The 26013-nt window shown below is 37.6% G+C and overlaps 1 protein-coding gene across 2 annotated transcripts in view; it reads right to left on the reverse strand.

Moving 5' to 3' along the window:
• RICTOR (RPTOR independent companion of MTOR complex 2) overlaps window positions 1-26013 on the reverse strand; it is a 91143-nt gene that overhangs the window by 53126 nt on the left and 12004 nt on the right. Inside the window, exons 3-6 of one of the 2 annotated variants that reach the window (XM_054808888.1) lie at window positions 17793-17890; window positions 8345-8409; window positions 2812-2943; window positions 1718-1781 (exon numbers count right to left, since the gene is read on the reverse strand). In XM_054808888.1, coding sequence (XP_054664863.1) covers window positions 1718-1781; window positions 2812-2943; window positions 8345-8409; window positions 17793-17890 — 359 coding nt within the window. Of the gene's footprint in view, window positions 1-1717; window positions 1782-2811; window positions 2944-8344; window positions 8410-17792; window positions 17891-26013 lie in introns of those variants that run through there. The other variant, XM_054808889.1, reaches the window with a different exon arrangement.

The raw sequence follows: 26013 nt of genomic DNA on the forward strand, positions 1-26013 counted from the left end.
TATCTTTTAGGAAACCTGCTATCAAACCACTGAGTCTGAGATCCTGAGGCAGATGGAGAGATGGGGAAAGGGCAAGAGCAGAGTAACTAAAAGACAGTGTCAAACTACAGAATATTCCATTCAAGACGCAGGTCATGGTATTCCTTGTGAGATAGAGCTTCTCAAGTACTGACCGATCTATGTCAATGCATACTTAACAACTGTAGCCCACACAGGACATGAAGAAGGTGTTAACTTTACTGGTAGCCAGGTTGAGTGGCTTTTTGTTTGTCTGACATTCTGTTTCAGTAAAAAAAAGATGTTCTAGCTAGCAGAAGATGTTAGTAAACATCTTTCAACATAGTTCTCAGCATTGAAAAACCATCAGCATCACTGTACAGCATGTAAATTTCATGCATGTACATCCCATGCACAGCATCCTTGTACAATGATGGAGGAAAAAAAGAACTGGTAGCCAGCTGTATGATATTTTAAAGCTTATCTTTCAGAATCATTTTTTCAAATCAAACTAACGGATTTATTTCTTTTGCTTCCTCTTGTTTCTTTCAAGCAAGACAGAAGTCTTTGCTCAACTAGAAAATGCTCAAAAAAGCCCATGAATAACGAGGACAAATTTCTGACCCAAATAGAACTAATTCATTATAAATGTGTTTCCATTCTATCTTCTGATTGAAGTTATTCTGGTCCTATGTCAAAGCTTTTTTAAAGCAGATTAGCAAAGAACTTTTATAAATTGCAACTTCTTCAAGGATCCGTTCCTTTATGGTTGTGTTTTTTATTTGTTTCGGTTTGGGGGTAGTGTTTAAGCTTTAAAACTCTCATTTTGGTGCAATTGTTAATCAAGCATATTGTCTCTTCTGTAAGATAGAAACCAAGTGAGCTTATTATAAGAAAAGAAATTGCATATTAACATTCCGTATTTCCAACCGAAATATATATATATATAAAAAACCACATATACACATAAACCGTATACACACACATAGTGCTACTGGGGAACCATTCTTCCAACTACTACAAACTTTTTTCGAGTCTTTGGTAGTTTTTCTTAAGATGCTTAGTAGAATAATCTAAGCATGATAAAGAATAGTAAAGTCCAATACAAAGGTAGAATACTATGTTGCCTGAAAAAAATACCTTCAGTAGATAAATATGCTAATTGCTCTAGGATGACCTTGAAAATGCAGCTACCGCATCTTCAGACATCATGGGTACACAGTACAGTAAGCACCACAGACTATGTCTTACGATCTACCTGAGAAAAGAACTATGGATAGCATCAACCTCTATCAATAAATCAATAACGCTAGAAGCATTCCTTAAACTGACAGTTCCAGCAAAACCAGTTTGCCTCATTTCTCAAATGGCAGAAAAATCTCCCATCCTGAATTCACAGATTAAATATACTATACAATAAAGTTAAATCATTAGATGAAACTTAATATGGTTCTTATCAAACGATTATCTCTATCAAAGGAAAATCAGCAGAATTTTTCTAGCCCATTTGACAGTCTCAGTGGTAAGAGATTAAAGCCAAAACAAGTCTCAGGACTATCCTTCCTTTTCTCTTTTGAATTATCAGCTATAATTTCTTCTCACATGATAAAGTAAGGTAAGGTATTAGAGACTGCGTGAAAAAAACCTGCTGATTGAGAAAACCAAGAGTCTGCACAACTGACTGGCATAGCTGATAAGACCATAAATATTTAGATTTTACCTTTCTGACTAATCGAAGTGCTTGTGTTCTTTCTACTTCATTACTCTGCTGTATGTCAATGCACCTAAAATAAGTTAAAAGACACATTTTGTTTATGGCAACACTAACTTTCACCTTAATGGTTGACATCTTGCATTAATATTTATGCAACTGAATAAAGAGAAGAAAAAGAAAATTATGACTGATTGTTTAATAATTCTGCCTTACAACAAGCATACTCATTATGATTGGTCAATTAACTTTGGTTTATATTTTTTCAGTTATCTTCATTATGATTAAATCACTACTAAATGTTCTTAAATATACAATGGCAAAGGATAATGACTTCAACAAATATTTTCTGAGCTAGCTGCCTTTATCATTTCAAATGAGACTAAACAAAGTATTTGTAATGTTTCACATCAACATGTTCTGTGTTTGTTCTCAGATCAGAAAAGTCCTTTTGCTCCAATAAGATTAAACAGCACACTAAAACTGACTATGTGTGTATATTTATAAACAGAAACACATATCTATATCAGTATATTAAATCCAAGAAGATTTTAACATAGGAAGCACTAGAAATGCTAATATTTACATGAACTCATCGTGCCGATCTTATCTCATTTTTGGTTTGCCCTTTAGTATTCCTCTGTTGTGTCATGGGTTATACTTAGATTACAAATTCTTGGGCATGAACTACTTTTTAGCCCTGACTTTGTACCAGAGGCTCTGAAGCACTATGATAACACAAAGAATCAGAACAACTCCCATTAAAAAAAAAAAAAACTTAAGACATTAAAATTACTGATATTTCAACCTTCTAACAACACTATGGATTGATTTATGATTAATGATATTTATGATTAAAAAACAGACATTTTTTAGATTGCTCATAGTATGTCATATATTAGAACAGCATTTTATTTGGATTACCTGGTATGATGTATTTTCCTTCTATTTTTAAAGGACTTTATTCATACTGAAGAAAAATGATTTTTATAAAACTACATATCAAGAATGTAAGAGGGTATGAAAACATCTTTTCTCACCTGTCTCAACCATGAAAAAGCAAGTGATTTACAATTTACAACAAGAAGGAAGAGGAAAATTACCTGGCTATCAAGTAATCCACTTTCAACTTTAGCACCTTCTGGAGAACACTGGAGTCTCGAATGAGATAGCGGAGGGCTCGCAATCCTGCTGCTCGCACCTCTTTTGCTTCATTTAGTAGAGCTAACCTCAGACTGCAATGAAGAAAACAAGGGGGACAAACAATTATTTAGCAGCAGGTAGATTTCACTATCTGACATGCAGCCACCACCTACTCATTTAATATAAAAAGTCTGATTTTTAAAAAGAAATGTTCTGCATTAATCTTCTGCCTTAGAGATATTCACCTATACAGCACAGAAAGCAAACCTTCACCCTGCCAGCAATGTAGACAATATATTAATCTGAAAAAGTCAAACCAACATTTTTTTCACCAAAGAATAGCTTGTACATCCATGAAATGATACATGACCAAGACCTGTACACAACTTGTTATTGATAAAACGGCTGAGCACAGTATTAGTCCAAGAAAATCAAGAGGTAGAGAGCATTTCCTCCTCTGGGAGACTACCAACCCATAAGCATGAGTCCTCAAAACAAGGTCTTGACACCTACTAGAGACAAATTTGCACATTAAGTAATTATATGCACCACTCACTAAAGATGTCATGGCACCATGTTATGTTTACACGAAATATGTCAAGAGTCATAACTTAAGCAGCCCCATGCAGCAGAGATTTCTAAAGATTTAATTTTAACATACAACCAAAACATATTTCTCTTTAGGCAGATTTTGAAAGCATTTTGCTTGCACCAAGGTGAGCTTTCCTAAACACAACTGTCATCATAATTTAATTTCCTAAATTCACCATCTAGGTAAAAATGAGACTCTGAAGGCCTCCAGAGATGGAGTCTCAAGTATTAAGTGATACACTGTCCTTTTGAAGGCCCTCAAAAAAACCCAACTCCAAAAAACAACAAAAACACCCAAAACCCAATCTCCCACTGACATATTTTAGTAGGATTCTTTCAGTGGACATCTAAAAACATAAATCCTTCAGCCAATTAATTTCCACCTATAGAAATAGCTTATTTTTTTCTTTTCTTATTCTAGGATCATTGTGCATGGCAATCAGCTACTCCAAGGTCAAAAGTCTTGTCAATCTTTCTGGAGATTAATCAGCCTGTGTACAAGTCACCCACAGGAACCCGCTTCCAAGTGGTATCTAGACCTCTAGAAAGGCTGCAATACTACACGCAAGTAAAGATGAACTGATTATTACTTTCAGCACCGAGTAGGGAATTACCTCAGGAAGACCATCTTTGCTGCAATATCCAATATGATTCTTCACATAAAAACAGTGCTGCTAATTGTCTTTATTTATTTATTTTAAGCTGAGCTAGAAGCAAATAAACAGATTCTCAATACTGTGAGGTTAAGAAAAATTATTCCTCTAAGAAAAGCTGTACTAGAAGAGAGATTTATTTCCAAAGTCATTCAAGGAAAGCAGACAAGTAACTCTTTAATTACACTGAGTAGATGATAGGTATTCTTTAGATCATGAATCAGGCTTTGTTTCTAGTTTTGCAGCTTTACAGAGTTGGAAGTCTGATGGATGAGCACATAAGACTCAGTTCTACTCAATGGTATTTTTCTACTGGACTTTTACCTCACAGTTTACAATTGGTTTGTATATGCCAGTTTAAGACACTTCAGCAGAGTTTCCTTTTACGGCAGAAGTTATCCATTACTCATGCAAACCATGTTATTGCTATCCATGACCTTTCTTATTAGGACAAATACTGAATCCAGATTTTTTCCTCCCCTCATCCAAGTAAAGTACATTATTTTTATATTTGAGGGGAAAACATTTCTTGAATGGCAGACCAAAACAACCTTTAGACTAATAGTTATCTTTAAATAGTGAGAATGCAATTAATAAATATAGCTAGGCAGACAGATACAGACTTAAAATAAAGACCACAAAAATCCAGACAGGTCCAATGAAAACAATGACAAATAGAAGCGTACAAAGCTGAACAAAAATCTCTCCATTAAAAACAAAAACTAAACAAAAAACCTCACCAGTTAATGACTGAACTGCAAAAAACTGAGAGAAACCTAACCTTATAAAAACAATGAAGATATGTCACAGCATACAGGAAAAAACATATGTAGGAAAACCTGTATGCATGTGTCTGTGTACGTCTGTGTTCTGACTTCTCAGCTGTACCACAAGGAGAAAACTTGAAAAATTAAACCCAGGCCCACTGGACAACCCAAAAGAAAAAGGAGAAGGAATGAAGCAAGTAAGAGACTGACAGAAGTGTGACAGAAACAAGCATTTTTTTCATACTAAGCCATTGCTTTATAGATCTGCATGAAGATTCCTATCCTAACGTATTTTTTATTATACAAATTATAAGTTAGACTAAGAAGTGAAGATGATGGAAGAACCGGAGGAAATCTATCAGTAAGTATTGTCAGCAGCCCACCAAGCTTCACATCTAAGTGTTTGGAAAGATCATTAACATGAACTATCTGCATATATTTGCTAGCACTATAATATAAACAGTAATGTCCAAGATGAAGAAAAGGTGATAAACAGGTCTATACCAAAAGGATTCCAAAGGGCATCCAGAGGACTGTTTATGATCTTAAAAGACCTTAAAATAAAACTGGTTAGCCATGTGAAGCACCCACTAGAGTTTACAGAAACTATATTGTATTGACTTGAAAGGAGTTATTGCAATAGGGTATAAAAAGGCATAAGGTGTTGCTGAAGATTGTATTAAGGGATATAAAGAGATTATAAAGTGATGAAAAGTAGTTTCACAAATCAAAATATGAAAAGATAAATTCAAAGAGCAGAGCTGAATGGAAGACTTTTATACTGACAACTTTTGGCCTCGTTTTATCCAGGTTCACAATCTGCTTTGGTAGGCAGCATTTAGTATACAATTCTTGATTTGGAGGAAGCGGGGGGTGGGGCAGAAATACAGAGGGCAACATAGTTTATATTAATAAAAAATAAGATGGGGTTACAAGAAGCTTCAAGAGAACTTAAAAATTACATGTATGTATAGTTAACAAGGCAGCAAAGAAAGATTGTTAGATGTAAATTAACACACATCAGGCAAAAACTGTTATAAACCTATACTACACAATTCTAAAATAGCCATCAGATCAAGACAATTATTTTGATATGCACAGTCCACGTGCATCTGGGGCTGAAAGTGCCAAAGACAACATGATTACATAAGAGAAAAAGTGCAATACAACTTGCCCTAGTATTTAAGTGTCACTGCAGAAACGAAAATAACTTCTAAGACAGCATTAAGGCTGATAAAAATTAACATAAAAAGTCTGGAAGAACAAAGGATGGATACTCACTACCTATTACAGAATCATTCTAGCACCTTTTTCTAAAGCATCTCATCCACTCACTACAGAAAAATAACCATGGTTTGACAAATTTCTGTTTGATCCAGCCAGGTAAGCTTTTACGGCCAGAGGCTCTTAGCACATTACTAGAAGACCTTGAAAGTTTGAGGCCTGCCAACACTCCATTTTCTTCATGGCTCAAGGCTTCCTCTCATCTGTGAATGGTATGGAGCTCTGGGAACTGGGAAGACCCATCTACACTGGGAATGATAACAAAATGTGTCACTATTATCTCCATCTGCTGGCAGGAATAAACTATGATCAGGCATCTGGACTAACAAAATTCTAAAAAGATAATGAGTTCTAGAAAACAGATCTGTAACTTGAGAATAACTGCAATTATTGCAGACTGCAACTGTCTTGCTTGGGTAAAAATTCTATCAAGGTTACTGCCTCAAAAGCTAGAACTTTATAGGAAATCTATAATTATTCTCGAAATCATTGATTCCCTTATAGTTTAATGCTTTAAGGTTAACCACTCATACTTCACAAATGCAGAAAACTCAAAGTATTTCTCACATCCAAATAACTTTTCATGTTTTCAAAGGAAAACAAGTTTGTTCTGTCGAACAAAAAGGTTTTCTATGGAAATCTAAGATAACATTGGCAACATCAGCAGAGTAATTTACAGAACTTGCATGTTATTTGCAAAGGAATACTTAGCCTACGCAAAGGTCATTTCCAAAATTAAGAAGTTCAGTATTTGCAAGTTAGTCAGAATGGCTGTATACCGTACAGCAAGATAACCTACAAACAATACTACTGCAGAACGGCTACAACTCTGTAGAGCAGAAGTTTTAAATTTGTCCGAAAAAATCTCTATTTCATGAAAACAATCCATCCTACAAACACTTCTGAAGACCCACCAAATCAGCCTGATTATGGTTGTTAAAATGTGAATGTTACCTTCAGTTTGAAAATTACCACTACAGCAGAACAATCTACATGTTTTAAAAATTTGCTTCTCGTGTACACACACAAAGGAACCACTGGACTGATGACAGTAACGACACTAACCAAGTTCATTTTCCAGCTATATGTCTTTATTTTTCTGAGAAGCCATTTTCTGCATTTTTCTAATTAGGCGGCTATTTTTTTTTTTTCCTCATGTGTCTGCTGAGAACAACATTTTTCTCTTCCTTTTCGATATCCATAACTGTGTTTGGATTAGCAGATCTTCCTGCAAACTTCTTCCTATAAAAACACTAGTATTCGCATAACCTTTTACGGCTTGCATTTAAAAGTATTTGGTATAGAACTCTGAATTTTGAAGTTATACTCTTAAGTGATGTTTAGTCCCATCATAAAGCACTACAGTAGATTACATAAATAAGATCAGAAGATAACCTATAAAAGCTTACAGCAAAATATGCATTCACAAATATACACTAACATTTTTTAAAATTTTTTAATTCTACCAAGGAAAATCAGTTCTATTTAAGAGAACGTCTTACAGTATTTCCACAAGAAATGACCCAAGTTTTCCCAATATTTTACTTAAAGAGTGACTAGCTTTTCTAAGCTTGCTTTCATAAGTCTGACAACTAAATTGAAAGAACACAAATTCATATTAAATACTAGATCTTAGTTGTTTCTGCCACCAATGCTGAGCCTCAGGACAAATTTACCCATGTCTGTGTAAAAACAGAAGTTCTGGAAAAAAGCATGTAGTTACTTTTGACTGTCAGAAATGGCAACAAAATATAGGAAAATTCCACTTGAAAGTACATACACAGGGTGTTTTAGTAGCAGGGAAAGCAATGCTACAAAGACACATATACACACCAAATTAACATAAAATGTTTATCTTTAAATCTTGATTCTACATCAAAAGTATGCTCTAAATTCTGTTAGTGCACATTTTTTACTAAAAGCGCTTTCTGCAAGTACTGAGATATTTAGAGGTATTTTTATGAGGAATATAATAAAGAAATCCACGCTTTTAACTTGGAGGTTTTTTCCCCCTCTCTTTGCCTGAAAGTGAATAATGTATTTCTGATTTTATTCATTAAAATATTTGTGAGGTCTATGTTTGCATTGTGAAATTTCAAACGCGTTAGTAATACAGAAACTCAAAAGTAAAGTTTATTTAATTGGACCTAGAATAATTAAAGTACCCTAGTATTGCTCTAGTTCTCCTTACTACTTACCATATTATGATGCTGTCATACGTAAAACCTAGCTTTTCTTCAGCATGGCCAGTATTACAAAGAAGCTGAAAATAAAAGAAAACATCTGTTATTTTTAACTTTTTATAAATGACTATGCAAAGCTGTATTTCTGGCAATACTTTCAAAGAAACTTGAGGAATTTCATTCATGGCAATGGGAAGCATATCAACTTCAGACTCTGAGAATTCCTGCTGTCAGTATTCTGTTCCTGTACAAGCCAGACACACACAATTCTGCGGCCTCTCATACTGGAACAAAGCTTGCACAATTGTGTAAGCTGCCTACTGGTCAGGTTTTCAACTTTGGATGGTTCCTCATGCTGTTTTTAAGCTCTTTTCAGAAGAGGCACTAGTTGGGCAATTGGTAATCTGAGCAGAGACCACAAAGACTAAATTCAAAGCACATCTGCATTCAAAAAGAAGGTTTGGGTGAGAGTTTTGGAGCAAAGATTGACACTGATGGTCCACTGCCATGTTTTGCCACAGCAGTACAGATGTAGAAAAAAAATAATCAAAAGGTGGTGTCAATAAGTGCTCCATAACTGACTTTTGGGCTGGTCTGCATTGATTCCGTAGAACTTGTACATTTGGAAAAATTAGTGCGAAGATTGAATTTATACACACAAAAAGACACCTATAAACTGTCGCAGATTCTGAACATTTCAGCCACATCGATCCATTTCAAACACAAGATTGAAGATTTACAAGTGCAGTTTTTACATCCAAAATCTCAAAAGGAGCAATCTAGTGCGTGCTGATGCTTTAGCCTCTTACGAAAAGAAAAGCAGTCTCTTCTGCAAGAAGAGCTGATGCTGTTCTTTGCAAGAGTGGCAAAGAAATTCCTAATAATCTGATTTACTACTCCTAGCTAAAAATATAAAATACTTTATAATCATGTCCAAATCCCAAAGCACTTTTCCAAGCACTTCCAAAAACTCAAGCAACTAATACTGTTTGCAATAGCTTTGCGCTTTGTCCTCTCTTTTTGAGACAGACATGTTCAGTTCTGAGCCAGTGCAGTATTACTGAATTCCTCACTGAGGAGGAACTGTTATTTGTGCTAACTAGTGAATAACCCTGCTCCGAAAGTATTAAAATACATCAAACCCTGTGCCACATTCTTTATATGCATGTACTGGTAACACTAAGAAAATTATAATAAACTAAACAAACAGTTAAATTAGGGCCAGTACAAGTTGAAATGTTCAACAAGTTCCATGCTCCCTTTCTACTGTTCACCTCCACCTGAAAAACCAGCATATTGCACAGAAACTCTGCTTTTAAGTAAACTCATTTTATTAGCATGATGGTTTAAATTCAAACAATACTTAGGTTTACACTCAACACCTAAAAATTACATTTTAAGAAATTATTTTTCATATTGTGAGAAAAATGCATAGTGAAATCCAAAAGTTGTTAATGAGACAGGTTATGAAATTGGCGTGCATCAGCTCCACATTTGGGCTCAAATAATTTAATTGAAGAAAAATGCAAAATCCAAAATATTTAACAGTGGCTATAACCAAAGATGATTATAAAACGTAAGAAAAGTTATTATATAATCTCTCCCCCCCCTTTCAAAGTTAAGTGATAATAAAACTAGACAATTGGTGTATTAACTGATTATGACAGTATGTCACTTCCTAGCTTCAATCTATTTTTATGCCATGTTGTTGGACTGCCTAAGGCCACCACTGCTGCTTTAGCATTTCTATTGACATCTTATGAACTGTAAAAATTGGCTGGTAGAGTGTAAGCAAAACAGTGTGAGAAGACAGTGAGTAAAACCAGTTCATTGTTCAGTTTCAGACAAGTTTAGGCTAATCACTTCTACATCTAAACCTCTCCCCATCATTCCACCCCAGACACAAGTGAGAAATCCTAATTTAACATACCAGATTATCTTCAACAGTCTTTTTTCCTGCTTTAAAGAAAACCAACAGAATTGTAATTCTGAGGTAGGAAAAAACATTTCTGAGAAAGCCGCTATTGTGTGCACTCACGCACTTCTGAAGCGAGTCTCCAATCATCACACTTACCTTTGGTTTGCATCTCGAGCGGTCCCGAGATGAAACTAAAGCAGATGATGTGTTCCAGGAACCCACCTAACTTGCTGCAATTGCTAAAGAGCATTCAGTTCACTAGACCACCTCTAGCCTAGTTGTCAGTAACCACTCTCACCAAATACATATAGTGTGGTTATTAGCTCCTCAGTACCAACTGTTTTCCTCTATATATGTGCTCCCACTGCGCACACCCTCACTGATGTAGAAAGAAATTTGACCTTATCTTGAAATTAAAACGTAGTCATGTAACCTGACGATAGTTATAACTTTCATCAAGTTTAACCACTCTGTATAATAATAATAATCATCACATTCAGAAATTTGTGCCCAAGTGTTTGATGGTATCTGTGCGTAGATGTGAAATACTTCTCTAGAAAATGAGCACATAAAATTGGCTAAAATACTAAGCACAAGATTAGCCACTAACTATTAGTTTACTCTCATTTCAATGGACCACCACTACTTATGTATTAGCAATTTACACACGGTAGTGTGCTGACAGGACTTTGAGATAGAAAAGAATTTAAAAGATGGACAGCAAGATCAGAATGTTTCAGTGATTTGTAAGCAGTGTCCAAACTTGGTAAGAAAATTCAATTAAATAAAAGGAACAACATATCATATCCTTCAGGGCAACTCACATGAACAGACACAAACTGAAAGGAACCCAGGAGACAAATACAAAGTGTCCAGAAAACATTCAGAATGTTAAGTAAAAAAATAAATTTCAAAAGGAAAGCAAGATCTGTAAGTTACAGCAAGCTATAAACTGAGTTAATGTGATGTCATTTCAGAAAAAAAGGAAATTTTACCTTTGGAAATAATATCAAACATAATGCAGTCTTACTAATAAGAGACCTTTTCTTCCAGTTCACAGGCTGCTCTCAAAACTGGATGAAGAACAAAATTTTGGGTGCCACATTTTAAGAGCAGACAAACTGGAAAATTGTAGCAGAAAAATGTACAAGGCAGTTAGAAAATACACCCATGAAGGCTGAGCCATTGGGTTTATTTAGTTTAGGAAAAAAACCCTGGCAGAAATAAGGTTGGATTGATATATGTTTAAAAGGGGGGAAAAAAAAAGTCACAGAAGCTGCTATAAAGAAGATACTGTTTAGCTGGTCTCAATGCTTTGGATATTTGCTCAGTTATAAATGTCTGGTCTTAAATATACTAAAGGGAAAACTTTGCCACTTTCTTCTCATTTCATCTTCAAACAGCTTTAAGCAGGTCAATGATTCCGGCCCAAATGCAGTGATTTTTGTAGATGGCTGAATTCTTGACAAAGTCAAGTAACTGTCATATGTTTGACTGTAACATTACCAATTAACATGCATATTATTGTAGTATAAGTCTGTAGGCAAGCAGTACTAGAACACTAAAATCTGCTTTTGGCTATGCATTGCTATATTTCACTGAAATGGCAACGGATTATCATATCATGTAAATGCCTGGAATTTTTCAAATACACTTTTCATACCTATATATCTTATACAAAAACCATATATATTTATATATACACCACAGTGAATTTTATATACACACAAACACGTAGAGTATACTTTGCTTCTTAAAACTGCCAATAAGTCAACCCTAAAATTCAGTATTTTTTATGTAATAGTCAATGAATAGGAATAGCACAGACTCTTTGAGGATATGATTTATTATTAGGACAAAATGGTACTTACTTTAGGCCAGACAGTGACTAACTTAAAGTGAAGGGTTTTTTTATGTTTACTGTCAGCTATGAGTTTTTCATGCTACTTGGATGAGTCATAGCAATATGAGTAACATATCAACATGTCTTGGAAACAGTAGCTCAAAACAACAAAACCACAGGAGGTCAACAGCATATACAAGTTGAGTGCACACTGAGACCATTCAAATTTATATTTAACAGAATAGTCACAGCAATTACTAGGTAAGAGTACTGTATTATTCTATGCATCCAAAATGTAATTATTACACCATTATTTTGGAAATACAGTTTGAACCATCACTGGTAATACATATGAGGAAACTACTTAGTAGACCCTAGTCTTAAGTCCCTACTGAAATTGCAGACTCTGGATTTAGACCCATTAGCTCTCCAGGTTTGCTCCACAGCTGAATGCCCCTAAACAAATGTTCTGTTCCCATCTGCTACATACTTCATCATGAGATTTCAAGTTTTGCCCATAGTGGTTTAGCTACTTGGATGAATGTTAGAGTCAGTCAACACTACATTCAGATTCTAAGATACCTGGGTTTTGCAAAGGACAGCTGAGGCTCTAAAATGACGGACTATGAATCAAAGACAGAATCTGTGAAAACTTCTGTAGCCTCAAACTCAATTCATATCCCAGTGAAATTCAGCAGCATGGTCAAAAGCTAACAGATATATAAAGCAGAATAGTAAAGCCTCGTTAAATAATACATTAGTTTTGAGCAGACTGAAAATACAATTTTCCATATCACTGATGCTATTCAGTTACTAAGATCCACATCTGTGGATCTTTTATTCTGTTCTTTATTTAAATAGGCTTTTAAAAAAACAAGATATAAAGGATCTTTCACAAGCTAACAGTGGTATAAGCCTTCTATAATAAAGGATTCTAAATAAATACTTAAAAGCCAAAAGTTATTTTCCACTAGGTACAATTACATTTACAGTGCCTTATGGTTTTCTGTAATTTATCACTTACTGTTTCTCATGGGGGTGGGGAAAACCCCAAAGAAGTAACCATGATATTTTGGCATTAATCAGCAGAAGTTGACAAACTTGAAGGTGCTTGCTTTATATAACTTGCCACATACATGAAAGATGGGTAGTTCTACTCAGCTTACTGAAGTCAAAGGCACATACTAAGCCCACGAACTGCTGCGATGACAAAAAGCATCACTGACCATGTACTAGAGGTCAAATCTTCAAACAGTTTTCAGGTGAAAATTCAGGTTAGCTTAAATAGCGATACAAGTGGTTTGAAAGGAACAAGATTATTTTTGTCTAATACAGATTAGGCAGTACTTCATAAACATTTTTGCCCACAAAACTGCAGCTTCACTTCTTAGGTGAAGAGCAGCAGATGAGGAGAAAAATCTCTAAGTCTGCCACTGCTGCAATTCAGAAATAAACATACCTTTCCATAGCCTGAGTATCACCACACTGGGAATGCTAATTTCTTGGAGCACAAAACTTACAGCACCTGTTGGGCAAGAGCAACCCATGTTCTGCAGCCAAGGAGCCAAGAATGTGAATATTAGCTAGTGCTTCTTATTTAAAACCTTAAAACTTAATGAATGAAATGCAGTTTTACAAAAAAAATCATGTATACAGCGTACTTTGCACAGTAAGTATAGGTGCTGAGTTACACTTCTCTTGAAGGGAAAGACAAATGAAAAGGGAGTTATGTCTCTTACACATACAAAATATCTGTATCACTCTCACACATACAGTAACAAACCCTGTTATCATCGTTATTTTAATAAATTTTATTTAGAGTATTTAACTTCTACATAAAATCCTGGAGTCTAGTTCAGTAATTTTTAAAGGGTGAAGAAGACTTTCCTTCTCATAAAGGAGGGGGGACACGGGACCAGCCCCGCCTTAAAAATCTAGTCCTCTTTCAAGGAAAGAGAGCTGAACCTAACATACCTCAGGTATCTTGACATTAATACAAAACTTAATGTCTACCATGATCTCTGTCAGAAAAGTGCATGTTAACTTGTTTCCACATGAATACAAATATTTTGCTTCCCCGATCAAAAAAGTAGAGCAGTATTTCTTCCAAATGCAAGATTTGCCCAGTCTTTGAAGGAAAAATTTGAGGCAGTGGGGAGCAACTGCTTGGACTGGTGCTGACACTTTCTTTTAAGTATAGTAATATTCCTAGCAGGAAAGTTAAATTTTATAGATTTTCTGTATTATCAGAAATATGCTATAAAAAAATTCGAAGGTCATTTCCCTGTCCATACAACAAATATCCTAGATAACTAGTAGCTTTGGACCATAAAATGCAAGATTTTTTTAAACAAATCAAGTTCATCTGCAAATAATTCCAAGACAGGATACAAACATCCTCAGCTCTTAGCACATCTATCTTCCCCACACTATCTCACAAAGGGGGAACTGAGACTTTATCAATTCATGGTAGAAGACCAGAGTGCAAAAAGGAAATAAAATCATCTCCCTGAAGCTCCAGGCTTTTACTCTTAACCACTGGAATGAAACACACAGAATTGTTCATACCACAAGGCAGACAATACAATACAATTTGCAACTTTTATTCTATTTTCATAACTGCATTTACAGTTCAAATAAAAATAGGAAGAGTTTTTAAAACCAAATGTTTAAGTCATACATTTATAAAGCAGATATTCAAGGGAGATGAGTAAGAACAAGTGCTAAATATTAGAGTAGGATGATTCCCTTATACAGGGTGACACTGATTCAGGATCAAAACTAGGATATGAACTACAGTCTCTGTCTTCAAAAGTTGTATGTAATTTCTGCAAGTTGCTTTTCACATATTCGTCATTTCTTGCCAGTCTTCAGTCCAATTTATGGAAACCTTCCTTGTCTTTTTGTAAGTATTTTCCATTTTTAACACCAGGTTAAGTATAAGGAACAAAGTCTTCAATATTCAACTATGGAATTATTCAATTTTTCAAAACCATCTCTTAAAAAGAATTTTTGGTTCATCCTTTAATTACAGTACACATATTTATTAATTTAGCACATTTGGAGGTGCTTAACATCTGATTTTCAGTAGTAAAATCAACACTGTTTTAAGATCCATAGTTTCAAATACCGACTTTTCACTAGCAATCATGCATCTGCAAGCCTAATCCAGCTCTTTAAGGCAGCTAGAGAATCTGGAAGCACTCACACTTAAAAGTTTCCAGATTAGCACAAAAAGGAAGCACAACTAACCATCGGCCTTTTCTAGTAGAATAAAGGGCTTTCTTGCAACACAGTTTGGAATCTCAGTAAGAACAGCGGCATTTTGTTAATGGTGGATGCCTGACAGACTGACACACACAGTAAAGCAATGACCAAAAGAAGAGATTTCAGTGTAAGTTCAGTTCCTCAGTGAATGCTATGTACCTACATGTGCTCTGAACCAACTGGGAAAACAGCATTTACAGACTTGTTATTAATACACTAGAAGATAAATTTATGTGCTTTTGTGATTTTTGTTCTCAGTACTCACCCTCCTGCTATCTGAATCTCATACACTACCTCTGAAGTGTTGTGCAGTCTTATAAGGAGTGCTTTTAACAGCCAAGAAGCATGCCTACTTGGAAAATTATCATGCATATTTGTCCTTCTCATATCAATTGGTCCCCCAAACCTGCCCTTGAGCAGGTTTCTTTCACTTGAGATTGTCTCAAAACTGTGAAGTAGGCTCCAGGTTATCTTACTCAATGATTTGTTACCAGCTCATCTACAACAACAACAATTTAAACCTTACTTTACTGACAAAATTCTCCACTACTACCTTGGGTTTTGGCTACTGCTGATTGCTGGACCCCCTGTCACAGAAACTTGGGTTGCATCTTCAGGCGTGTTGCCCTATCTGTTGCACTCTTATCAGAAAAGTGTACAACTTACCAACTCTTTCTGAGTATCAGTCCATCCATTCAGGTAACACTCACACTGAAGCTTCAATGTCTCCTAGATCACTGACTTCAATGCACTTTTCCCTTGCCTTGACAAATGGAACGCTGATCCAACCACAACCATTCAGTACGCTACAAACGCCCTTTTCCTAACTCCCTGTCCACCTTCCATCAGTTCTCTCTGTGCCTCTCCACAGATTCCCATCTACCCAAAAAAATGGTACTTCCTCTCTTCTGAAGGCCTTTCATGGCTTTTTCTTCAGCCTACACTCTCATCCTGCACTAAGTTTTTAATTCTTGCCCCCGTCAGCTCACAATGACAGCTTACAACGTATCTGTCATACTTTCAGGCAAGTACCTGTTGCACTCATGTGATCTGGAAGCATGTAGGAAAAAGCTCCTCAAAAAGCAGTAATGCAGACCATTTCTAGGAATTGCCCCTTTAAATCTTAAGCCCAAGCTATTCTATGATTCTATCTTCACTATGAAAACTGCAGTGAAAGTTGATGGTTGCTATTCTATTATCACAAAATGGTTTGGGTTGGAAGGGACCTCAAAGATCATCTAGTTCCAACCCCCCTGCCGTGGGCAGGGACACCCTCCACTAGACCAGGTTGCCCAAAGCCCCATCCAACCTGGTCTTAAACACTTCCAGGGATGGGGTATCCACAGTTTCTCTGGGCAACCTGTGCCAGTGCCTCACCACTCTAACAGTAAAGAATTTCTTCCTAATATCTAATCTAAATCGACCCTCTTTTAGTTCAAACCCTTTACCCCTTGTCCTGTCACTGCACTCCCTGATAAACAGTCCCTCTCCAGCTTTCCTTTAGGCCCCCTTTAGGTGCTGAAAGGCTTCAATTAGGTCTCCCCAGAGTCTTCTGTTCTCCAGGCTGAACAACCCCAACTCTCTCAGCCTGTCCTCATAGGAGAGGTGCTCCAGCCCTCTCATCTTCATTGCCTTCCTCTGGACTCACTCCAACAGCTTGTCTTGTACTTGTCAAGTCTGTCTTGCACTGGGGCCCCCAGAGCTGGACGCAGTACTCCAGGTGGGGTCTCACCAGAGCAGAGTAGAGGGGCAGAATCACCTCCCTCGATCTGCTGGCCATGCTGGTTTTGATGCAGCCCAGGATCCCGTTGGCTTTCTGGGCTGCAAGCAAACATTGCTGGCTCATGTTGAGCTTCTCATCAACCAACACCCCCAAGTCCTTCTCCTCAGGGCTGCTCTCAATCCATTCTCTGCTCAGCCTGCAGTTGTGCTTGGGATTGTGCTGACACACGTGCAGGACCTTGCACTTGGACTTGTTGAAGTTCATGCGGTTCGCATGGGCCCATCTCAAGCCTGTCCAGGTCCAAACCACTGCATATCATGATCATTGATACAGTCCTCCCCCTCACCATACTTTGTCAGTTTAAATCCAGAAAGTCTGGCATTTTTGATTCAAGTCTGTGGAGCAGGAACCAATCTTTAGCTCTGTTTGTGCAACTTAAAACCATTAACTGGGAGATATTTCAGGCTTCTAAGCACTAAAATACTACAAAAATTCAGCCAGTAGGACACATAGACAAACTTCAGCATAACCCTGCATTCAGATATTTGCTTGTCCTTATTTGCTCCCTTCCTCTTCCACGGTATGTAGACTTGAAGTACTGTTCCATGATATGGAGCTGTTTCATGAATCTCCCAGCCAATGTCTCATAGCATACATACAAAATATTTTGCCTGTATGATCAGTTGTTCTATGACACCATTAGAGGTCTTACCTTAGTAAAATTATTCAAGTGACCAAGTTTTCTCATATTTGAAACGCCTTGTAATTTGGCCACATTTTGGAGAATCTCTCTCATATTATCACACGGTTCTGCAAAAGAAAACAGGTTATTAGCAGATACAGTTGAGGGAAAAAATAAAATAAAAGATCTAAATATGCATTCAGCATGCAGCTTCCTAAAATTAAAGATGCAGATTATTTTTGCCTCGAGAAGCATCAACTTGCTTCATGCTTAGAACCAAAACCAGGCGTACCTGAGGCCTCTGGAATAAATGCTAAAGCCCATGGAGGACTCTTATTTTGAAGGAGATTTTAATCAATATCTTAGATTTACAATTGATAAAGAAATCCATTTAGTGTCTGAAACTCCAATCCTACCATCTCGTAACTGAACAGCTTTATCCTTAATTCTCTTGTAATTTAAGGACAAGTAGTAAACTTAAAAGGCAGAAGTAAAAAGATAACATTACTGCCATACCACAACTTCTTTTTCCCTCCAGAAGAACAGTTGGAGGGACTTTGGGAAGACAGGACTCTTTTCTGCTCTCCATATTAATCTCTGTCCACAATCACCCTAAACTTACTAGAGGACTGGGAAGTGAACTACAAGGTAAACAGGGGGACTAAGAATGTCATCTTCCTTCCTTAGGGTCCACTATCCCAACAAAAAACAACCCCAAACATCACAAACCAGGATTCAGACACTGACTGATGACACTGCATTCTGCTGGGAAATGGAAAAGGACTACCAAACATGGTAAGAAGAGACAATATTGTCCTGGCTTTGGGAGGACATCCTGGGAGTTGAGGTAGAGTGGGACAAGCAGCACGGAGTGGGGCTGGGCACAGAGAGCTGCATGCAGAACTACTGTAACAGAGACTGCAGCAAGCTCTGTACGTAGTGGTATTGCAGCAAGACAGTTTTCCAAGGGAGATGCTTGACAGCAGGATTCTTGTGCAGTCTTGGATTAGACACTGTGCAACGAGCACTACAACAATACTATCAAACAGCACTATAGATAGTAGATTTATTCAGAAATAAATACTAAGGCTATCCTAGAGATGTGAACTGTTAGAAAGTATTGCGTTACCTAAAAAGAAAAAACTGCATAAAACTACATAAAACAAGGTCTTTAGAAAAAGCCTGAAGAGTCCAAATGGCAGACCATCTGGGAAGCAGCAAAATGAATGGTTTTGTGTGTGGTGCCCCCCACTACCTTCACTACCTACTGCACTAAGAACAGCTACAGCTGAATTTGTGGTGTCTACATAGTCTTTTACTTCCCTGTTCATCCTGAAAGGATATTTGTATATATTTTGTTATACAAAGGAAATCAATAGTGTCAGAGATTTAAAGCAAGCACATTCTTCACCACCCCTCTACAAACCAAGCTGAGTTTTTTTATCACCTGCTTTTAAAAAAAAACCATCAAATTTGAAAAAACAGACATTGCCAGCAATCTCATCAGGATACATCCAGAACATACTTGGAAAGACAAGACCCTGTACTTGCACTACCATAAGGAATACAAGACAGTATTTAAAGATTAAGACACCTACAGATAGGCACCTGAATTAAGGTGTGTAAACCTGTAAACCCACTGTAGTCAATGAAGATCTCATCTATTAGCCAATGACATCAAAAACAACCTGACTAGCTGCAAGATGCCTACTCAAGGGCAAGGTGAGTCAATTGTATTGACTACACTACTTATAATGAAACTTTAGCACATGTACAGACATGCTACTGCCACACCACGTAATTGTGATTTTTTTTCAGACAAAGGATCAGTGAGATTTTGGAAGAGGAGACAGGCTCCTAAATCTCAGTCATCACCAGCTTGATGTGAAATATCCTTTTCCACAAATCTAAGTCACAGCAATAAGCAAAGTCAACTGTTGGAGACATTAGCACAAGTACAGACAGAGCTACCTTGTATTGCAGAACAGTATGCATAGTGAAACCAAACATCCAATAACCCTGAATTTAAATTGGAATGCATGCATTCCTTTGAACACCCCCCCCAACCCAGGAAAAAAAATAGTCTTTGATATGATCACAGAAAGTAGATACCATGAAAATCTTACTAGATCCACCCCAAGTTTAGTATTCCTCTGTACAGTTTACTTTTCCAGGGCTTAACTCAGTTTGAGAGGTTTGCAATAGCCAAGCCATAGAAACAAGAGAAACACTGAGGACAAGTAGGTTGGGATAGTTATGGTACTACAAATAGTTAGCATCATAGCCTCTAATTTCAAGGGAACATAAAAGGAGAGGAAAATAACTTCCTCATAATTTGGTTTCTCTGAAAATACAGTTTGGCTGATTTCTATGCTTTGGCCTGCCTTGGGTAATGGGTGGGAGTTTCCCCGGCTCACCCTACATTTGGGCCTGTTACATATCCCATCACACCACAAGAAAATATCCTAGGTGAGCAGCCTTAGAGCTCTCCAGAATGTTCTACTTCAATTCTCTGGAGAACAAGCAGTAACCATACAAGCATATTTCCAGTCATTTTGGGAAGTTAAATTTTAATTTTGGAAGTGCAGATGGCTACATTCTCAAGGTAAATCTCTACCGAAACTAAGCTCACAATGTGGACAGGAAAGATCATGAGACTAGCCCAGGAAACCTCTTGTACCTCGCTGGCAATGAATATTTCTATTCAGCTATACTGTGAGCAGTAACTCAGAGGTGAGCGAGGTCTGCTGTGCAGAAAGGTAGACAATTTGTGTGTGAAGAAACCAGGATGTAATGACACTACCACCATGTTAACAATTCTGAAGCAATGGCAGACCTTCATAATAAGGCTGCCTAACTAAAATGTGCACTAAACCCATTTTATGCTATGCATGTATGAAAAACAGCAATTACAGCAACTTTGCCTCACATTGTACTCTTCCTGCTAAGAAAAACTCTCACTTCCAGAGAGACAGAAAAGTTTGAGGAAAACCATCTTTGTAGCACTTAACAGAACAGCCAGGTATTTTCCAGAAGGTTCTCCAGCAGACAAGTAATTTGAAGCAAAGTGGGGACTCCAGTGTAAGATCTACAACACAGTGAGAAAATTGAGAACATGACAGACATTTCAGCTATCAAACTGATAATATGAATACAGCAAGTTATCTGGCGCACACTTCAATTATATTAACAACACTACTGCTACAGAAAAAACACGATAGTAAAGAAATAAATACCTTCTAATAGCATACTACCTTAGAAAGAACTAAGATTACAAAAGCCTTGTCAGTTCAAGCCTTGTTTTAAGCTTCAGAAGAACTTTGTTGCAAAAAATATCTTCCAAAAAAGTTAACAAAAGAATTGTGACATATTAACCTCAAGGAAAGACTGGCTATCCTGTTTTTCCTCTTCTGGAAATGCAGCACATATTAGAAAGAAGTAGAAAATTTACTTAGTTACTCAAGCATGACTCATTTTTATTAAAAATAAAGCCAATAAGGAAGGTAGGCACACCTAACAGAACTTCGCATGTGGCAGATGTAAAAGAATATAAAACAAAATAACATAACTGAAGTTAAACTGAAGGACTTGGGGGACAGATTCCAAAGTAGCAATGCTCATATCATCGCATCCAACTGGGGAATAAGCCAGGCTAACCCAAACATTGACAAATGTTCCTTAGCTGCCTCCCAAGATGAGAACCAAGAGGCCAACCACCTCAAGGCTGTGTGTAGCTATGATGGACCCTCTTGCACCCCTCCAGGGAAATCTCCATGCTCGATTACCTCTCTGAAATGCCTGTACAACAATGCATGCAGCATGGGGAATAAACAGGAAGAATTAGAGATCTGTGTGTGGTTGCAGGGCCATGATCTCATTACAATTCCAGAGACATGGTGGGATAGCTCGCATGACTGGACTGCTGTCATGGATGGTTCTGTACTTTATAGGAAAGACAGGGCCAGCAAGGTGAGGTGGTGGAGCTGCTCTTTATGTGAGAGAACTGGAATGTATCGAGCTCTGCATAGGAATAGATGAAGAAAGAGTTGAGAGCTTACAGGTAAGGATTAAGGGGCAGGCTAATATGGGTGTTTACTACAGGCCACCTGATCAGGAAGAGAAAGACGATGAGGCCTTCTACAGACAGCTGGAAGTAGCCTCACAATCACAGGCCCTGGTTCTCATGGGGGACTTCAATCACCCCGATATTTGCTGTAAAGGCAACACAGCTAGGCATGCACAGTCCAGGAGGTTCCTGCAGAGCACTGATGACAACTTTTTGACACAGGTGGTGGAGGAGCCTGCAAGGAGAAGGGTGCTGCTGGGCCTTGTACTAACAAAGGACTGGTTGGGGATGTGAAGGTTGGGTGTAGCCTTGGCTGCAGTGACCATGAGACAGTGGAATTCAGGATCCTGCGTGGAAGGAGCTAGGCAGTAAGTAGGATTACAACCCTGGACTTCAGAAGAGCTAACTTTGGCCTCTTCAAATACCTGCTTGGGAGAATCCCATGGGTTAGGGCTCTAGAAGGTAGGGGGGGTCCAAAAGAGCTGTTTAATATTCAAGCACCACTTCAAGCTCAAGATCGTTGCATCCCTATGAGTAAGAAATCAAGCAATGAAGGCAGGAGACTTGCACTGATGAGCAAGGAGCTCCTGGAAAAACTCAAAGGGAAGACGGAAGTTTACCAAATGTGGAAAAAGAGACTGGCCACCTGGCAGGAACGCAATGAGGAAGGCTAAGGCCCACTTGGAATGAAACCTGGCAAGGGATGTCAAGGACAACAATAAGGACTTTTTCAAGTACACCAGCAGCAAAAGGAAGACTAGGGAAAATGTGGGCCCACTGCTGAATGAGGTGAGTGCCCTGGTGATGCAGGATACAGAGAAGGTGGAGCTCCTGAATGCTTTCTTTGCTTCACTCTTTACTGCTAAGGCCAGCCCTCAGGAAACCCAGACCCTGGAGGTAAGAGAAAGTCTGGAGAAAGGAAGACTTTCCCTTGGTCGAGGAGGATTGAGTTAGATAACATCTAGGCAAACTCGACATACACAAATCCATGGGCCCTAATGGGATGCACCCACAAGTGCTCAAGGAGCTGCAGATGTTATTGCTAGGCCACTCTCCATCATCTTTGAAAGGTCATAGAGATCAGGGGAATTGCCTGAGGACTGGAAGAAAGCCAATGTCACTCCAGTCTTCAAAAAGAGCAGGAATGAGGACCCAGGAAACTACAGGCCAGTCAGCCTCACCTCCATCCCTGGAAAGGTGATGGAACAGCTCATTCTGGGGGTCATCTCTAAGCATGTGGAGGAAAAGAAGGTTATCAGGAGTGGTCAACATGGATTCACCAAGGGGAAATCATGCCTGACCAATCTGATAGCCTTCTATTATGGCATGATCAAAGATCAGATCCAGCATTGCATATCTTCCTGTCACAAAATCTCATGCAACAGCATTGAAGAACATGGATTAATGGAGAAACAGAAAAAAATACGGCAGAAAATCAGAGACTGATCTCACAAAAGAAGAAATACCATGGCCTTAGCATTTCATTGTCAAGCTTAACAGCTCATGTTGGTGTTGACAAGGACTTTTATGTGTTTGGTTTTTTTCAAGGCCAGTTCAGACCACTACTGCAGAGATTTCTTAGCTCTGACTAACCCTTACTCTTTAGCTCTTCAGAAGTTCTTGCTTTTCTATCTGAAAAAAACACAAAGAAGCTACATTTTGTAATTTTAAGGACTCCTCAGAAGTCTATTCTTTCCCGACTTACCTCATTTATTACTGAGATGCTGACTCATCTTGAGCTGGCCCATAGCAACAACGAAATATCTTCACATTCTTTCCCATGGTGCTTCTGAGGGCGGAGTTGTGCAAAATGACTGAGCTGACCTTACAGCTTTCTTCTGCCAAAAAAGACGCACAACCTCTCCCCTTATTTTCCTTCCCTCTACCCTGTCCCACTATATGATACACCCTATCCTTTACATTACTCCGGCACCCACTGACTTCACATTAAACTAATTCTGCTAACTAACTCAGCAGAATACTTTTCATTCTTTTGGCTATGTTAGTTGGACTCGGTAACCCAGAAGAAAACTAAGTACTAAAGTCTTATAAAAATCCACACTGAAGTGGCTGTGCCACTGAGCCATTCACAGAATGGTGGAAGCAGGATACACCCTTTCCAGATGAGACTCATGAGAAAGAATTCACACTATCTTTTCTTTTTCACCTGCACTTTTACACTTGGCAAATTGTCTCGATTAATGTACACAAAGCCACTTTGCCTCAAATCTCTGTTAAAAACTTGTTGATATATACAAAAATTTAAATGCCAGCACACTTGTGTTCTGCAACAACAGCTTAGCTTGCTGATCGTTACAGTCTCATTTTCTGTGTATCTGTGTTCTTTTTTTGGATAGCAAGCAGTTTGAAGTAGAAGGTATCTTTGTTCTGTGTATTACTGTTACACCAAACAATTTCTGAGCCACAATTGTTTGCACTGAATAACACCCAGTACCTATAATGATAATCTTCAGCATAGAGTGAAATTGGTGGTTTTAAGACCCTGGCCTCAAGAATTCTGTGATTCTCTATGCCTTAAAATAATTCATTGATGCATGTATATTACAAATCTTTTAAGTTGTGTTGTGTTGTTTTTAAACACTCATGACCTTTTAGGGCTTGACTCATTTTTTCACCCCTTCAGGACTGTGACATTGTTTTTCCCCAGTGAGAATCATGATGCATTCTGACAGTTCCCATTCTCCACACAGAAAGAACATCACAGAGCTCCAGCTACACAAAACAGCTAGCACTCCATCTAATGCAGGGATGAAACAGGACCAGCAGCAGCTATATTAGCACAAGTGACGACTCCTTTCCCCTGACAGATTTAGCAGCATTGTTTGACCACATTCAGTACACTAGCAGCAGCATGCCAGTTCACTACTCTGTTATGCACATGTGAATAAAAAGCAAACAAGAAGAATGGCAAGCTTTAGCACACAGGTAATTCAGTAACTCTGAAGTCAGGCATAATGAGTTAAACTGGGGCATGTATATTTCACATGCATCACTTGGTAGATGCTAGGACAGTAGCTGTACACAGTAAGAAATGTACATCCAGTAAGTAAACTCTCAAGTGAGACTGCACTAGCAGCTGCTATCACACCTACTAGAATCATAGTGCCAAAAAATGAAAGAAGAAACTAAATATGCCTAAAGACTCCTCTTGAAGGAAGTTGTACTTGACTACATTTAAGCATTACATCATTGATTAAGAACACAAGAGACCTTCCTTGTAACTGAAAGAAAGAATCAGAATATGATGATCCTGGTGAACTTACTATACACCTCTATATTAATTAGAGATTTTTAAAGTCTAAGTGCTATGGAACTGTACGTTGCAAAGCTGCTCTTAGTGACTTGTTAAACTACGTGCTGCCAAAACAAAGAAATTGGAGTGAAACACACACCAACTAGAAACATTAATGCACTGTTCTCAATTTCCACTGAGCTAGTCATGAGTTATCATTATTAAAAGCAATGAAATATTAGAAATCACTTAAGGCGTATATGTAAGCCTAGGTAACAGGTAATCAGTCTGCTAAAACACTTTTTATCAACACCTTCAATAATGAAATGAAACACCAATGAGAAGACATATCCTGCCATTATCAGCTTGCTGAAGAAAAAAAAAGGACAATTATGTAATCTCTCATAATATGAAGTATTCTTAATTTAGATCTAATTCAAAATGTGGAAACTTCACAGAAGAAAAACAACCAGGTTCTGAGAACAATGTAAGAAGAGAAAGCTACATTAAAAAGGCAAACTGCATGATACAGGGATCACTCCTGAATTATTTATAATAAACAAATCAACTCCATTTTGCCAGATTCAAAAACATTAGAGCATGAACAGTGTACATGCAGCCTATGATTTTCAAAAACACATTACTACTTTTAGACTGAAGGTATGTCTCAATTTATAAGGTAAAAAGATAGAAATAATTGTAGTATCAAGTTTAGGTAGTTACTATTATGTTGAAAAATGTACTGAATACAAAGCCAGACAGAATTTTAACAGTGATCATCAAGGACATCTGTTATCACACTTGAATCAGTTAGGTCCAAAATACTTTGCACTGGTATAGTGTGATGTGTAAGTTATGCCAAATAATTCTCATAAATTTTAGATTAAAAACCACAACCTATAACAAATCTTAATAATTGAGAGCATCCCTTT

The sequence above is a fragment of the Grus americana genome, chromosome Z, assembly GCF_028858705.1.
Source record: "Grus americana isolate bGruAme1 chromosome Z, bGruAme1.mat, whole genome shotgun sequence".
Taxonomy (NCBI): domain Eukaryota; kingdom Metazoa; phylum Chordata; class Aves; order Gruiformes; family Gruidae; genus Grus; species Grus americana.